At 43.7% G+C, this 14,107-nt stretch overlaps 1 protein-coding gene across 1 annotated transcript in view; it reads left to right on the top strand.

The window, feature by feature from the left end:
- LOC145414965 (G protein-coupled receptor kinase 2-like) overlaps nucleotides 1-14,107 on the top strand; it is an 854,061-nt gene that overhangs the window by 181,348 nt on the left and 658,606 nt on the right. The window contains exon 5 of the mRNA XM_080284376.1: nucleotides 10,314-10,510. Coding sequence (XP_080140502.1) covers nucleotides 10,314-10,510 — 197 coding nt within the window. The remainder of the gene's footprint in view (nucleotides 1-10,313; nucleotides 10,511-14,107) is intronic.

Genomic DNA, 14,107 nt, shown 5'->3' with positions numbered 1-14,107 from the left:
GTAAGGTGCTTTTACTGCTTACAGCAAAGCGTATGTTTACCCCCCTCAAATACTCAATGTTCGTGAGTTCAGAAATTTGTGTACTCCCGTGGCAGACCTTGAAACCATTTTTTCAAAGTTATAAAGTCAGTTTCTTTTTCTTACAGATGTGAAAAGACTCGTCTGGTACACCTGGCTTTTTCCCCTCCTCCCTAAACCCATCTTGTGATTTGTTATGATTCGTGAAAGAAAATTAGGGGGCATGTTACATTAGAATTTAAACATAAAGTTAGGATGCATGTTACTTTAGCATTTAAACATATCGGCGAAAATATCTGGGATGAAAGGACCGCCGAGCTGTTTGGGATTGTAGAGTAGGGTCGTATAAACATACCAGTGACCTTGGTTCCCTTCCCATAATTGTTCGCAGTTTTTATGGCTCTCCCTAACTTAACGTTACTGACACCGGTACAGTAAAGCATTGTTCAAGGCTAACAGCCTTAAGGGGTTAATGGAATACATTATTGTTTGTATCAATACTCTCTTTCACACATACACGAACGAACAAAAGAATGTGCAATAAATGTACACTTAACTGTAAGGAGCAGAAATAACTGTATGCTCTGTCGGTCCGAAATGTGTTGGGAAGCGACATCGAACAATGAATGTGGAACTGAATGCCACCTTACAAGAACACTTGAGATGAAAGTATTTTTTCTTATTAGTAAACATAATTGTTCCATTTCGTCCCCTATAATTGTGAAACTCTTAAATTTTCGTCCAAGCATACAGCGTAATAACCTTACCAATTCAGTTCATATTCTCTAGTTTGTTTTTGTATTTTTCTAGTTTGTTTTCTTATTATCATAACGTTCCTTAAGCCTTACCTACGTTTGTTTCCGGCATATTGGAAGAAACTTACTCATAATTAGGGTGCATGTTACATTAGCATTTAAACATATCGACGAAAACATCTGAGATGAAGTGGCAGGCCGCCTGACTATTTGAGATGGTAGAGGAGGGCCGTGAAAACATACCAGTGACCTTCGTTCCCTTCCCATAATTGTTCGCAGTTTTTTATAGCTCTCCCTAACCCAACATCCCTGACACCTGTACAGTAAAGCATTGTTCGAGGCTGACAGCTATGATGGGGTTAATGGAATGCATTATTGTTTATATTAATTCTCTCTTTCACACATACAGTACACTTAAGAACGAACAAAAGAGTGAACAGTAAATGTAAGAGGAAGAAATAACAATGCTCTGTTGGTCCGAAATGTGTTGGGAGGCGCGATACCTAACGAAAAATGCAGAACTCAATGCTAACTTACGAGAACACATGAGATGAGTATTTTTTTTTTCTGATTAGCAGACATTCTTGTTTCATTTCGTTCCCTAAAACTAGGAAACCCATTACTTTTCGTCTAAGCATACAGCCTAAAGACCTCACCAATTCACTTCATATTCCTCCAGTTTGTTTTCTGTGTTTTTCTATTTTGAGGGTAGTAAATTACCTTCTCTTGCTGAAAGATTTCCTCTTTTATCACGTTCTTTAAGCCGTACCTACGATTGCTTCGGGCATAATGGATGAAACTCATCGTACACAAAAGTGGATTTAGTTTTCCAATTTCCCAACTGGAGCCCAGGTTAGGTCAGGTTAGGTTAAATTATTAAGTAGTTAAGCAAGGTTAGGCTACGTCAGGAGTAACAGTTGCCTCACCAAACTTCATCCTACCACCCTTGTGATCGAGTTGTGAGCAGGAGGTGTGGGTGGGGGCAGGGTGAGCAAGACTCTCTCTGGTTTATCCATGCCTCTCTCCCTAGAAACTGGATGCTTCCTGTTTAAACCGGAGCTATCGTACGGATAATTCTATGAATTACTATACCACTGAACCATTGGGTCACGGCCCGGATATACCGAAAGCTGGATAATCCGAGCCTGGATAATCGAGCTTCCACTGTATAGTACTGTATTCATTACAGTATTGTACAGTATCAAACAGTATACAGTACTCTCTCCAAACACATTTGTAATGATATGAGTAATGATGATAGTGTTCACCGAAACATATAAGGTACTGAGTGGGTAGGGTTTTCGATAATTCGGCAATTTTGATATTTCGGCACTTGCCTGGTCCCATAGATGCCGAAAAATCGGACTTCTACTGTACTTATGTATATGTGGCTGTGGCATATTTTGTGTCTGTGACACATGCACTATGTTTTAGCTAAGTCAGTCAGTGCATGAAATATTTCTCTGTGAACACTTGCTGCACTATTTTATATGTATATTTCACACTATACCATATGCAATATAAAACACTATCACATGATTCCATCCAAACTTCCTCTATTATTCCCGACTTTATGGCGTACGTGACTGCCTGTTTCCTTAGCGACTGTTGCATATCTTTATGGCGTGCTTAATGCCTGCTATGGTAGGTCAGTGATTTCACCAATCCAGGCACTATATGTTTTACAAATATAAGTATTGGCTTCACTATATAAAGGTAAAATACTCACATCATTTACGGGCAGGGTGAAGCAAAGTGGAAACCCCGTTTTGACAAACCACACTCCTGCCTGTAGGCTTAACAGCTGATAACGGGCCCCAATGATTTACAGACAATATATCTATTTTCCATAGACACAATCACTTCACATAATAATCAAAAACACTGTACAATCACAGTATTTCAATAATGGCTTCTGCCTCGGGTGGGAAGGGGAAAATGGCAGTTTTAAAGGGATGCTAACAGCTATGCAACTCTCCTGCCCGGCTGGTCATGAGATACTGAGATATTTCTGCAAAGCATTGTCTCATCAGAGCAGTCACAGTGTTGCCAAATACGTACCCCGGGAAAGAGATTCACACACTAGAATGCACCAAAATGTTACGCAAATCGGCCAAAAACTTTTGTTTTGACGTCGTTTTTTCTGCTTAGGAACGCGATTCGCGTGACCATGCTTCTTTGTAACAAACCACATGGAACACGAATTGCGTGACTGTTCCTGAGAGGGTTATATTATTCTCTCCATCTGCTCACTTTTTCTCCTTTCTGCACTAACAATCTATCATTTTTATCTGTCACTCCCCAACTTACTTCATTATCGCCCCATCTAACTCTACCTCTTTCCAGAATAGTTTCTTAAATTCCCTTCACTTTACATTCAAATTCTTTCCAAATTCCTTAGCCACTTTTTTCTGACTCTTTGGGGGCAGGGTGGCTCAGTGGTAGAGTGTCAGACTTGGGACTGGGGGGTTGTGAGTTCAATCCTTGCCTAGTAGCTGCCATGCCGGGAGGGGTAGTGCCCTCCTCTCATCTAGCAGGGCTATATGATCTAAAAAGGTCTAGCTCGGGGGAACATTTTTTTCTCCTATTATTCTCTCTTACTAATCTCTTCACCTTTCTCTTCCTCTCTGCATATAACTCTCTCTTCCTTCTGTCAACTTCCTCCATGCCCCTGTCTCTTATCCACTCACTATATGCCTTTTTGTTTTGTGCCACAGCTTGTCTCACCTTATCATTCCACCATGCTGTTCCTTGTACCCCCTTTCGTCTTCTCTTCACCCCACACACCACCTCACATGCTGCACAGATTTTTTTCTGTTACTATCTTGCACACACCTTCCACATCCCCCATCTGCTCCAAACCCAATCGCTCCTCCACTCCTTTCTTATATTCTGCCTTTTTTCATCCTCTTGCAGCCTTTCTACCCTCCCTCCTGTCCTCCCGTTCTACTTTCCCATTTCATTTGAACCTTGACTTTCACCACCACCAAGTGGTGGTCTGAAAGTCCAGTCTCCCAGTTTCTGTCCGCTCTTTCATCCATTACACATCTTCACATTCTGTCATCTACACACACATATTCAATCATTGCCTTCCATTCATTCAGTTCGTCACCCACCCTTGTCATCACTCTCCATGTATACCTGTGGATCATTTTGTGTCTAAAAAGGGTATTAACTATCACCAACTTCCTCCCTGCACAAATATCCACATGAGCACTGCTATTCTCATTCACTTGCAGGCACAACCCACTCTCCAACTACTCCAATATTAAAAGACATAACATATCCTAGTATGATAATAAACAATATTGAAAAGCATTTACCTTAATCCTACTGATGACAATGCTTACGTCGATGAGAGACGGGTAGCAGTTTTGGCACACTAGCCTACGGTGTCTTATGCTGCTGCTTCATTATGCTTCTTCTCCAGCAACCTCACTGAGGAAGCCCTCAAAATCAGTTGCAGAGATAACAGAGGCTCTGTCGTCGTCATTGTAATCTCCGTGGGAAGGGCCAGGCTGTGGCTCAGCTGTTGTTGGCAGGCTAAATAGCATGTGATCAGCTGCTGGTGACACTGATGTAAATGGCTGTTGTGCATTTTCTTATAACAGGCAACAGCTTTATCAAGATTTAAAACAAGTTCATTACACCTTGTTTCATTTCTATCATGTGCTTTGATCTTTTCTTTGGCCATATCCACAAATGCAAGCACTTCACTTAACACTTTCATGTCTATCCTCCGAATTAGCTCTGTTTTCTGGGTGTAGCTCAGTGGTGGCTTCTGCTTCAGTCCTTTCCTGGATGAAGAACTCTTTGCTTGATTGTTTTCAGCCATGGTGAAGCACAAAAAAAGCAGGAAAACACGAAAAGGCAAGGAAGATGCTCGCAGGTAGGTGTACAGGTGTAGACTACAAATCCCGCCTGGTAGGCCTGGTTGCAGTACTGGCCACTAGGCGTAGGTGGTGTGTGTGTGGAGAAAGTATTGTTTTGATTGGCTGCACAGTCACAAGGATTGCGTACTTAAATATGATTGGCTTCCAGTCATGGGTTGAGGCTACAATATCATGAGTTAAACATCTCCTCGGAAATAAGTAATTTTCTAGTGGAAAAACGCAAGTTACAGCATTTTCTGTGAGTTTAGTGATAGTGGTGACTTAGATAAGGACACCGTGACTTAGATAATTCGCAAGCTAGTAGTGGGTGAGTTATGCGATTGCACCGTACATGAGACTCTTCCTCTTTCAAATGAAAGTATCCCCACGTCGCCAGGTGGTCCCATTGATGAGTAAGGATAAGTTAAAGTTCAAAAGGTGGCGGGAAGACGCTTGCAACAATACACGTCAACCGGCGTTGCTCTATGCCCAAAATTGTGATGTCTGTACATGTAAACCCGCCTGTAGGGGATAAGCGGGTGGATGATGGGCGCCCCCCATCTACTGTAAAATAGAAAAATAATAATAATAATAATTACTTGTTTTTGAGTTGTCAAAAACTGTGATTTTGGAGTTCCGCCAAGTAGTAATTAGAGCAACCAGAGGCTCCTGTGGCAGCGGAACCATCTCATACCGCACTAATAGACAGTAAAATAGTCCATTCATGATGGCAACACCTTAGTATTGGCACCTTCTGATATCTATCTATCAATCTACTGCCAGACGCCTCAATCCCGTTTGGGGTGGCCACAAACAAATCGCCTCCAAGTCGCCCTGTCCCCCGCCATTTCACTCCCCTGCTTCCAACTCACACCCCCCTCTCTCATATACCTCTCCACCCCATCTCTCCATCTCATCCTCGGCCTCCCCCTCCCTCTTTCCCCCTCCACCTCACTCACATACACTCTCTACGTCAGTCTTTCACCCTCCATCCTCTCCACATGGCCAAACCACCTCAGTGTGTTCCTCATAACGCTTCCTATCACATCCACATCAACACCACAATGCTCCTTTATATCCTCATTCATCAGCCTGTCTCTCCATTATTGGGCCCCCAGTACTGGCGCACAAATATAAAAAGTCCAGAACACATACGTGCCACCTGATGGCCACAAACATTTTTTTTGTGGCACGTATACATGACACCCGATGTGAAAGCTTTAACCCTTTAACCGGGGGTGTCATTCCAGAATGACATTGACAAAACTGGACCAAACTGCGGATGTCATTCCAGAATGACATTGACAAAACTGGACCAAACCGCGGGTGTCATTCTGGAATGATCGTGAATATTTTGAACACCGCGCGTTTTTCCTGTGCGCAAATTGTCTCACGCAAGAGTAGCTGTCGAGTTCTTTCACGCCAGCCATCCCACACCTCCCTCCTCCAACCCCGAGGGGGCCCCCCCCACCCCTGCCCTGACCCGCATCAGTCAGTATCTGTCCAGCTCTGTGCGTGAGAATGGCGCTCCGTCCCGACTCATCGTCGCTCGCTTCCTCCTCGAAAGTGATCAGTGCTAGTGTGCCTTCTACCTCTACACCGGTGAAGGAACTGCCGACGGCGAGGCAGAAGGGGTTGAGCACTCCAGAAATTAGAACAGAGCTGGACAAAACTGTAAGTACTACTCTGGATTGTGGCAGTGAAAGTGATACACTTACAGCAAGTAGTGACGATTTTGCAGTGATTGGTGGTGAACCCTTTAGCATTGACAGTGACAGTGATGAAAGTGATCGTGTTGTTTCCCCCCACCGCCCCCGACTTACTCTGGGAAAGGGAAGGCGCCTATGGGGAAAACTGGTATTGCACGTGTGAAGGGAGTGAAGCGCAGACTTACGTCTCCTACACCAGGCCCTAGTAAGCATTTCCCATCACTTTCCCGTTCCCCTAGCCCTATTGCCCTCACATCATCTTCATCTTCTGCCCTGCCCTCTCCTCAGTCTACATCATCTGAGGAATATGAATTCCCAGAGCCTGCAAAGCGAGGGAAGGCAGGCCGTGCAGGCAGGGCAGGCCGGCCTAGAACAAAGGGGATGCGTGGCAGTTGGAGGGCAAAGCTGGGCGATAAGCGAGGTGATAAGCGGGGAAGAAAGGGTCAAGTTTCACCACGCACCAGGTCAGTAACCCCCCCGCCTGCCCCCCGCTCAGCTCCCTCACCCTCGCCACCCCCACACTCACCCCCCTCCCGCTCGCCTCCTGCCTCGCCTCCTGCCTCACCCATTGCCTCCACCTCAGCTCCTTCTCACGGGGAAACGAGTGCAATGCGACCTGCCACTTCCACTGAACCACGCACAGGGAAGGTTGATGCATTTGTTTGGTCTGACGGTGCAGATTTTCTGCCACACAATCCGCCGTTTGATATGACAAATGCTGGAATACAGCCTGCCTTTCCATGCAGCGCAGGAGATGATTTTGTGGACTACTTCCTGGCCTTCATGGATGACGAAATCGTGCAGCATGTCAGCGATGAGACCAATAGGTATGCAGCTCAGTGTGCAGCAGAAGGGCTGGGACCTATTGGCTCACCAAAGCAAGTGTCGTGGTTGCCTGTCGGGATCAGAGAGCTGTATGTGTTCTTTGCACTAATGTTTTTGATGCCCCATATCAAGAGACATGAGTTGGAGGAGTACTGGCTCGTGGATGACATTACTTCTATCCCAATATTCGGGAAGTATATGTCACGGGATCGGTTCCGACAGCTGCAAGGATACCTGCACTTCGCTGACAATGGAAACCCGTCCCAAACTGACCCTCTGTGGAAAGTGAGGGATTTTCTCAACAGGATTAGGGATCGATTTATGCGATTTTTCCGTCCTGTGCAGAAAGTCGTCATAGACGAATCCCTGGTATTGTTCAGAGGACGTCTCAAATTCTTGCAGTACATCCCCAGCAAACGCCACCGCTTTGGGATAAAGTTCTTTGTGCTTTGTGACTGTGAGATGGGGTATATCCTGGATTTTGTCATCTACTCTGCTAGCACAATGGACGTGAACAGGAAAGACCCCCTTGGTTTCTCTGGCTCCGTTGTAAAAGTGCTGATGGAGAGGTATTTTGGTGGTAATCATGTGCTGTACACAGACAGTTACTACACAGCACCGAAACTCTCCAAATACCTGGCTGAACACGGCACTGGCACTGTTGGCGCTGTACGGAGCTATAGGAAAGAGTGGCCAAGTTTCCCTGAAGCATCATCCTCATCCAAGGGAGATGTGCACCTGAAGAAGTCAGACAAGCTTCTGGCGATCAGGTGGCATGACAGGAAGGTCGTGAATATGATCAGCACCATCCACAAGAGAGAATTGCAGAGAACTGGGAAGGTCAGCTACAGGACGGGAGAGCCAATCATGAAGCCTGATGCCGTCATTGATTACAATGTCAACATGAGACTTGTTGATAAGTCTGATATGATGATTGGTGAAATCGACTGTCTCAGGAGAAACACCCGATGGTACAGGAAGGCTTGCCTGCACATGCTCGATATGTGCATGCGCAACGCCTTCATCCTCTACAAGACACAAGTCGGGGGCATAAGGCAACCATCCCTGAGACGGTTCTCCAAGACTGTCGTGCAGCAGCTGCTTGCACGATTTGGTCAGGTGACGGCATTGATCCCGAGGCGACACTCTGACACACAACCTGACCGTCTTGAGTGCCGCAATTACATGAGCCGGCACCAGCTTGTGAAATTGCCTCTTACAGCAGGCGGCAGGTTGTCACAGGGCCGCTGCAGAGTATGTCATAACACCACACGGAGGCCTCGGACGAGAAAAATGAGCACACACCAGTGCCTGGGATGCCAAGTCGCTCTCTGTGTGACTCCGTGCTTTGCCGAGTACCACTCTCTGAGTAAATACTGAAAGTGACAGTGATATACAGTGATGCGACAGTGACGTGCTTTACCAATAATTGTATAATGGATAATGTAGTAATAAGGGATATTTTGCCTAGAAAAAAATGTAAATATTGGCCAGTATAATAAGTGATATTGTAATAAGAGAATCTGCGGCACTTGTGTAATTCTGCGGCACTTGTGTAATTCTGTGATGCGACAGTGATGCAATATAGTAATAAGTGCAGTGTAAATATAATGCATATTGCCCAGATTATATGTAAAACAATATTAGAAGTTAGAAATAATGAAAAGGCCTGAAACGTCAGTGAGCGGGTGACGCCGCAGTGAAGTGAGGCGCAGCCGCAGTGAAGTGCGGGCGCAGCCGCAGTGAAGTGCCTTTTACCTACCTCAGTGAACACAGAGTGGGTGTTTATCGTATGTACAGTGTTCATATATGTTTATATTACTATTATGAGAGAGTGGTTGGCATTTGGTACTAGTGTGTGGGGCGTAAAATAGTGATTTTACACCCCTCACTTCTAATGGCTCTGCCCGTCCTGTGAAAGTCAACAAAGTCATGAAACCTACATCAATGGAAAGCTGAAGGTTAGTACTTTCTAATGGTACCTTATTTTTTTCTCTAGCTTTATTCTGTGCAGGTTATTAAGGTTTAAAGGTTTGTTTACATTTGGCTGAAACCCCCGCGGGAGAGGACAGTCAGACCAAAACAATACCCGCGGTTAAGGGGTTAAAGGAGGATTGTTTTCCATGCTTGACCATGGTAATTGCTTAGCTGTGGTTTATAGGTCTGCTTGACCAGATAGTGTTAAACAGCAGGAACAAATGTTGTATGATGTACTGTAGTGGCCTTTTACAATGGCTTTCAGAGTTAGGCTATGTACGAAAGGGGGCCAGGGGAGAAACTGGACAAACTCACTTTCCAGACATGCCTTTGGCTCTATTACGTTGGATAATTGAGCTATTACCGTAGTAAACCTCATGGGGAAAATTTATATCAGACAGGACAAATTTTAGGTACAAAAATCCTTAGAATATTGTAAACAATGATAGGCAAACACGCAAAATTGCAATTTGTCATGATGAATAAGGGCGGAAAGCACACACATGAAAATGGCTCAGTCCAACACAATATTATGTCGTTAGCATGCCAGTGAGCTCAAGGAGACTGATGCTTTGTGATGTCACCTCTTCCCACCAATGCATGTTCTCATTGACTGTGGCACCTGTCAACTTCTGAGATTAATGACCCCCTCCTCCTACCATACTAAAGGTGATTACTACTAAAGAAATGTGTGTTGGACATGATGTTATTGTATATGGAAATAATTTTGCTGCTTGTCTCAGAATCTATGTACTGTACCATAAATGTTAGGCAATAAAGTTTTGAAACATACTGTATATACTGGTGTGTGTGTGTGTGTGTGTGTGTGTGTGTGTGTGTGTGTCAGAATGCTGTCTAATTAGTTATTCTCTAATAAATAAACATGACATTACCCATGACACACTGGATGGGCTACCAAGTTTGAGAGAGAAATGGTCCATTTTACAGGGGACTGTTGATGGTTTTCTTACTATTGTCCATTGCTGTTTCTGTTTCCGAATCCTGGTTGGCCCATTTATTGTTGAAAGGGAGGGTTTTTGATGATGAAGAATTCGTATCTTAATTTATCATGTTATGTAATTATTGCATACTGTATTTTGAGCTGTAATAACAGTGCTTTTAGTGAACCCTTTTTGATTTGTGCCTATTTCCATCAGTCATCAGAGTGGCAGATTATAGGGATCCTGAATGAATCATTGACGTCAACATGCAAGGAAAATCTGGATGCAGCAGGGAAGGAGCTCTTCCTTGGATGTGCTGCAGAAGTCAAGCTCTTCCTGGCCAATGAGCCCTTTAAAGAATTTGAGGCTTCCATGTACTTTCATAGATATCTCCAGTGGAAATGGCTGGAAAGGTAAGTGTGTATTGTATATGTTTCCAGCAGTAGTATGCAAAGTAGCTATTAACTCTATTAACTGATGAGTACAGCCAGCCTTCCTCCAGTGCAGAATTCCAATATTAATAGGCACATTACTGAGTTCAACAGCCTGCTCAACACAGGCAAATGCTACATTCCATGAGGCAGCGGAAGATGTTACAGCCTGAGCTTTACACTGGAGATTACCTGTGTCATAAGACACTGACTTGGTTCAGCACACCTACCGTTTCCTACACATGCACACAACACCATCACAGGACCCCAAGAATTAAACAAAATTAGTACGAAGGAAATGGAAAACTGGAAGACCTTTGTAACAACACTTGGTAACTCTGCATTCACATTTTGTCTCTACAGAATACTTAACAGCATCCCTAAATTACAAACAGAGACCAAGACCCATGCTACCATCACCTTCAACACCCATCATATCTCTCCAACAAAGAACTAACAAACATACTTGTGAGCCTCTACGCAAACGTAAATCACTGAACAACATGCACTGAATCTGGAAAAAGAATAAATAAATAAAAAAAGGCCCCTAAACATAAGTGGTTCATTCCACTTCACCACAATGCAACCCCCTTCACTCCAGAAGACATGTAACATCAAGAAAACAAAGAACTCAGCAAGCACAGGGCTAGAATGCTTCAGGAACTTGCATCTGAAACATTTAGGACCACATGGCATCAAGGCCCCTATAAACATCAGAAACTACTCATACACACACACTGTAGCATTCCCAGTGTTGGAAACATGAAACAGTTATCACTATACCTAAACCAAACAAGGACTCAACATTCCCTTCTATGTACAGACCCACAACACTACGTAGCACACCATCTTTTGAAATGAATGCCTCAGTCTCTAAAAAGCCACACCCCATGTCCTCTCTCCCTCCATCACAGCACGGATTTAGAACCCTACACTTTACAAGCACCATACTGACTAATCTTGCACAGTGAACATCAAACATCAACTCTCTGACACCCACACAATGCACACTCCTCACAACAGTTGATATAAGTAAAACCTTCAGTGTCATCCTCCATGCAAATTGTTCATCAGAATATACAGCGCAAACATTGAGAACACTACCAAATGCTGGCAGACCAACTATTTATCTGACAGATGAGCATGTTCCGTTACAGGGCAAGTCATCGTGAATGTAAATTTCCTTAACAGAGTTCCATGTTGCTCCATTTTCTCACCCATACTCTTCAGCCTATATATGCATGATACATCCACACCCCAGCCACCCATAAACATTGCTTCATATGCAGATGACATCACCATAACAACCACATCACAGTGCAGACACGGCCAGCACATTGCATCAGGACTACCTCAAGACTGTAGATTTGGGTTGAGGGCAACAGGCTCATCACCCCTACCAAGTCCATTCCCACACTTATCATCTGCAGTAAACATGAATGCAGTTACTTCCCTCACATTACACTTAACAATGTTTGTGTGCCACACCCCACCTTCCACTAAGATCTTTGGAATGACGTACGACACCGTTGACACTGGACTCACCTTCAAGGGCTACATGCACGACGTCAACACGGTGAAACACACACAATACCACGTGATATATCAAAAACATTTGACAGAGTTTGGCACTGGGCCTTATTGTCTGAGATGTCACACTATGCCCTTGCATCACTGGTTCCTCTAATTTCTTTTTACATTCATAATAGAAAAACATAGGTCATGGTAGATGGAATTTATTCTCGGTTTCATTCCATAAATGCTGGCGTACCTCAGGGATCAGTTTTGGCGCCAACTCACTTTCTCATTCATATAAATGACCTCCTATCTGTCACTCACAACCCAATACATTCTTATGCTGATGACTCGACCCTTCATAGTTCTTTCACATTTAGTACCTCCTTTACACAATTTGATATTATAAATTCCCAAATAAACACAGCAATTTCTCTGAACCAGGACCTTTCTAAAATTAATCAGTGGGGACAAACAAATCTGGTCTTATTTAATGCTCAGAAACCTAAATACATTAATTTCTCCAACAGAAAGAATCCTTCAGACTCTCACATAATTTTAAATGATGTCAGTATTCCCATATCTACTACAATTGATATCCTAGATGTTACTCTAAACCCCAACCTAAGCTGGACAGCTTATGTTAAATCCCTTGCTAAAAACGCTTCCAAAAAATTGGGACTTATGTACAGAGTTCGTGAGTTCTTCACTGACGAGCAGATGACCACAACATACAAAAGTCGTGTGTTCTCAGATCGAATACTGTTCACCACTGCGGAGTGGTTGTGGAGCGGTTGCATTGAGGCAGTTGGACAAAATTCAAAATAAAGCCATTAGATTAATCAATAATCCTGCCATTACGCAGGACCTTCCTTCATTATCATTACGTAGAGATGTTGCTTCTTTAGCATTATTTTATCGATACTTTTACCGTAAGTGTTCTGATGGACTGGGTTCAATTGTGCCTTCCCTTCACATTTTCTCCCAAAATACTCGGGCAGCTGGGACTGCCTATAAACTCACACTCTCTCCCCCACAGTGCAGAACCTCTGCTTATCAAAATTCATTTATCCCCAGAACTACTACTACTCAGGAATTCACTTCCTGGGAGTTGTTTCCCACAAACATTTAATCCACTTCAATTAAAATCCAGTTGTTATAAATATTTTATTAATGGAGGATGCCTTTAGGCACATGGACTTATTTTTTTTCCTTTGTTTTTCCTTCCTCCATTCATTATCTATAAAAAAAAAAAAAAAAAGATAAAGTACATCCCCCACCCCCCTACCTCCAATTCATTGCACTCATGGCAACTACAAGTCCGTACTTTAGGCAGCAAAAAGAATCATCATCATCATCATCTAATCCTGTGTTGCCTCATGAGGATCGTAGGAGTCTGGGGCTAGACAAGCTGGTCCTGACATTTAAGATGAGCGTGACCAGCCTCACTTATCCCTGAGTGGCATTATGTGAACAATAAACCCTAACCACCTCTTGGATATAAACCTGCACAAGCTCAACCTGATTGGAGCACCTTAACCTGCCCCGTGCCAAGGACGTACATGTATGTCGGCCCCTATATGCACAGACAGTGCCATTGACGTACATGTACGTCGGCAGTTGGATATTTTTGTCAAAATTAAAAATGCAAATAAGGCTCCAAAAAATTGGCTGGGATATTTCTGTGCCTCTCTAGGCCCCCCCTATATCATCTATATGCCCAACAAGAGTGTTTTTGGCTTGAATAGCATAGTTACTGATGAAGAAAACGAAGATCTCCTACTGCAACTCAGTGGGTGTAGGAGGCTGCTGATAAAGCCTATGGACGTTACCCTGCAGCTGCTCAGGGAGAATTGACCTCAAAATCGACCGAAATGGCCTCTGTGAGTGCTTTCATGATTGTTCTCCATGTTTTCTCATCATTTCTAACCTATCTTGGGGGAGAAAAAAAAAAAAAAAAAATCGGCTGGCACCACAGCTCCATGAGTGTCTAAAGTTTCATGGCACTCGGTGGGTTAATTACCGACTAGACCACCAGGCACCATAATTTGGTTGTATGGTTAC

This window comes from Coenobita brevimanus, chromosome 101 (assembly GCF_032717465.1).
Source record: "Coenobita brevimanus isolate Jiangsu-jjx chromosome 101, ASM3271746v2, whole genome shotgun sequence".
Taxonomy (NCBI): Eukaryota; Metazoa; Arthropoda; class Malacostraca; order Decapoda; family Coenobitidae; genus Coenobita; species Coenobita brevimanus.
The sequence above is the reverse complement of the archived record's forward strand: the minus strand, read 5'-3'. Positions and strand labels throughout refer to the sequence as shown.